Genomic DNA, 1342 nt, shown 5'->3' on the forward strand with positions numbered 1-1342 from the left:
TCTAAGCGGTTGCCGAACACAGAGCAGGAGCAGCCAGCGGGAAGGGAAACGTTCCCCACTGAGGGATCGTTGGGAGCTTGGGAAGGAACGGGCAGAAGCGGAGGGCTGGGAGACGAAGCAGTTCCCTCTGGAGCGCGGATTTCCCTCCCTCCCTCTCCCTTCCCGCAGGAGACGCTCACCTTCCGACGGGCCACCGCTTTGGAAGCCTTCCTGGTTTCAATGCGGAAGGTGCGGATGATCTGTAAAGGCGCGAAAGAACCGCTCAACGCAGGAGGAGGGACGGGGGACGCGCCTCCGTCCCACGCGTGCCAAGTTTGGGGCTGCCCGAAGCAGCAGAGTCGAAAGGGGACGGCCCTGCTGACACGCGGCTGCCTGGTGCCGCCCGACGGCGCAGGCGGGGATCAGTCCCTGCGCCGGGGGCAGAGCTGAAGGCTCCTGGAAGGGAGAAGGGGAGCTCGGCAGCGGGAAGAAGCCAAAACGGCAGCCCGGGACGCGCTGCTCACCTTCACCTTGCGCCCATCCTCCTCCTCGCGATACTCCGTGATGGTTTTGATGTTCCCGTTGATGAGCTCTTTTGGGGAGGGGAGCGGGCCTGCGGGGACGGACGGACAGTGGGACGGCGTCCGATGTGGGGGAGGCGGCAGGAAAAGAGCCCCCTCCAACCTCTCGCCCAGTTCTCACCTCCCTTCAGCAGCTCGGCCTCGGCGCTCAGGCTGCCCCCCAGCACCCCTGGCAGGGGGATGTCTTTCAGCAGCTCGCTGGTGATGCATTTGTCTGTTGGGAAGAGAAGGGGGAGAGTCACCCCCTGGGGCTTGGGGCGAGCCCGGCAGAGGGGGAAGGAGCCCCGCGCCCCAGGCACAGCCTCTCCCCGCGGGGAGGAGGTGCCCTGCTCTCTCCCTCGAGCACGGGGAAAGGCCAAAGAGCCGAGAAATCTCAGCTGCTCCAAGCCCCTGGGCTTCCTCAGCCCTGGAAGCGGGTGGAATAAGGATGGTGAGAGGGGTCCTGCTCCCTGTTCCACTCCGCTCGCAAGGATCGGCCTCGGAGAAGACCCCGGGGGCCTGTTTCGAGCCCTGGGCAAAGAGCAGGCGCATCTCTGGGCTGTTTTAGGAACAGCAGCTGCTCTTTTTCTCCAGAAAAATTCTCCGGTTACCAGCAGGAGGAGCAACAGGGGGGGAAAAAAAAGGGAGAGGAGGGATCCGGCCTGCGGCAGGTGAGGCAGGAGTCACTCACCGTCCTCTCCGCCCTCCTCTTCCACCTGGTCGGCCCAGCTGGGCTTTGAGCTGCGGAGAAAGCAAAGCTTTAAACCCGCCGGGCCCCGCCGGGCCCCCCGCCCCTTCGCTCG

The 1342-nt window shown here is 65.2% G+C and overlaps 1 protein-coding gene across 1 annotated transcript in view; it reads right to left on the reverse strand.

The window, feature by feature from the left end:
* Positions 1 to 1288, reverse strand: part of EIF3G (eukaryotic translation initiation factor 3 subunit G) — a gene marked incomplete at its 5' end in the record, with an annotated part of 6138 nt that extends 4850 nt beyond the window's left edge. Inside the window, 4 exons of the mRNA XM_009282484.1 lie at positions 180 to 239; positions 504 to 592; positions 682 to 774; positions 1231 to 1288. Of these exons, the coding sequence (XP_009280759.1) occupies positions 180 to 239; positions 504 to 592; positions 682 to 774; positions 1231 to 1288 (300 nt within the window). The remainder of the gene's footprint in view (positions 1 to 179; positions 240 to 503; positions 593 to 681; positions 775 to 1230) is intronic.
* Positions 1289 to 1342: the final 54 nt, after the last annotated feature.

Source organism: Aptenodytes forsteri, unplaced genomic scaffold, assembly GCF_000699145.1.
Source record: "Aptenodytes forsteri isolate BGI_AS27 unplaced genomic scaffold, ASM69914v1 Scaffold390, whole genome shotgun sequence".
Lineage (NCBI taxonomy): Eukaryota > Metazoa > Chordata > Aves > Sphenisciformes > Spheniscidae > Aptenodytes > Aptenodytes forsteri.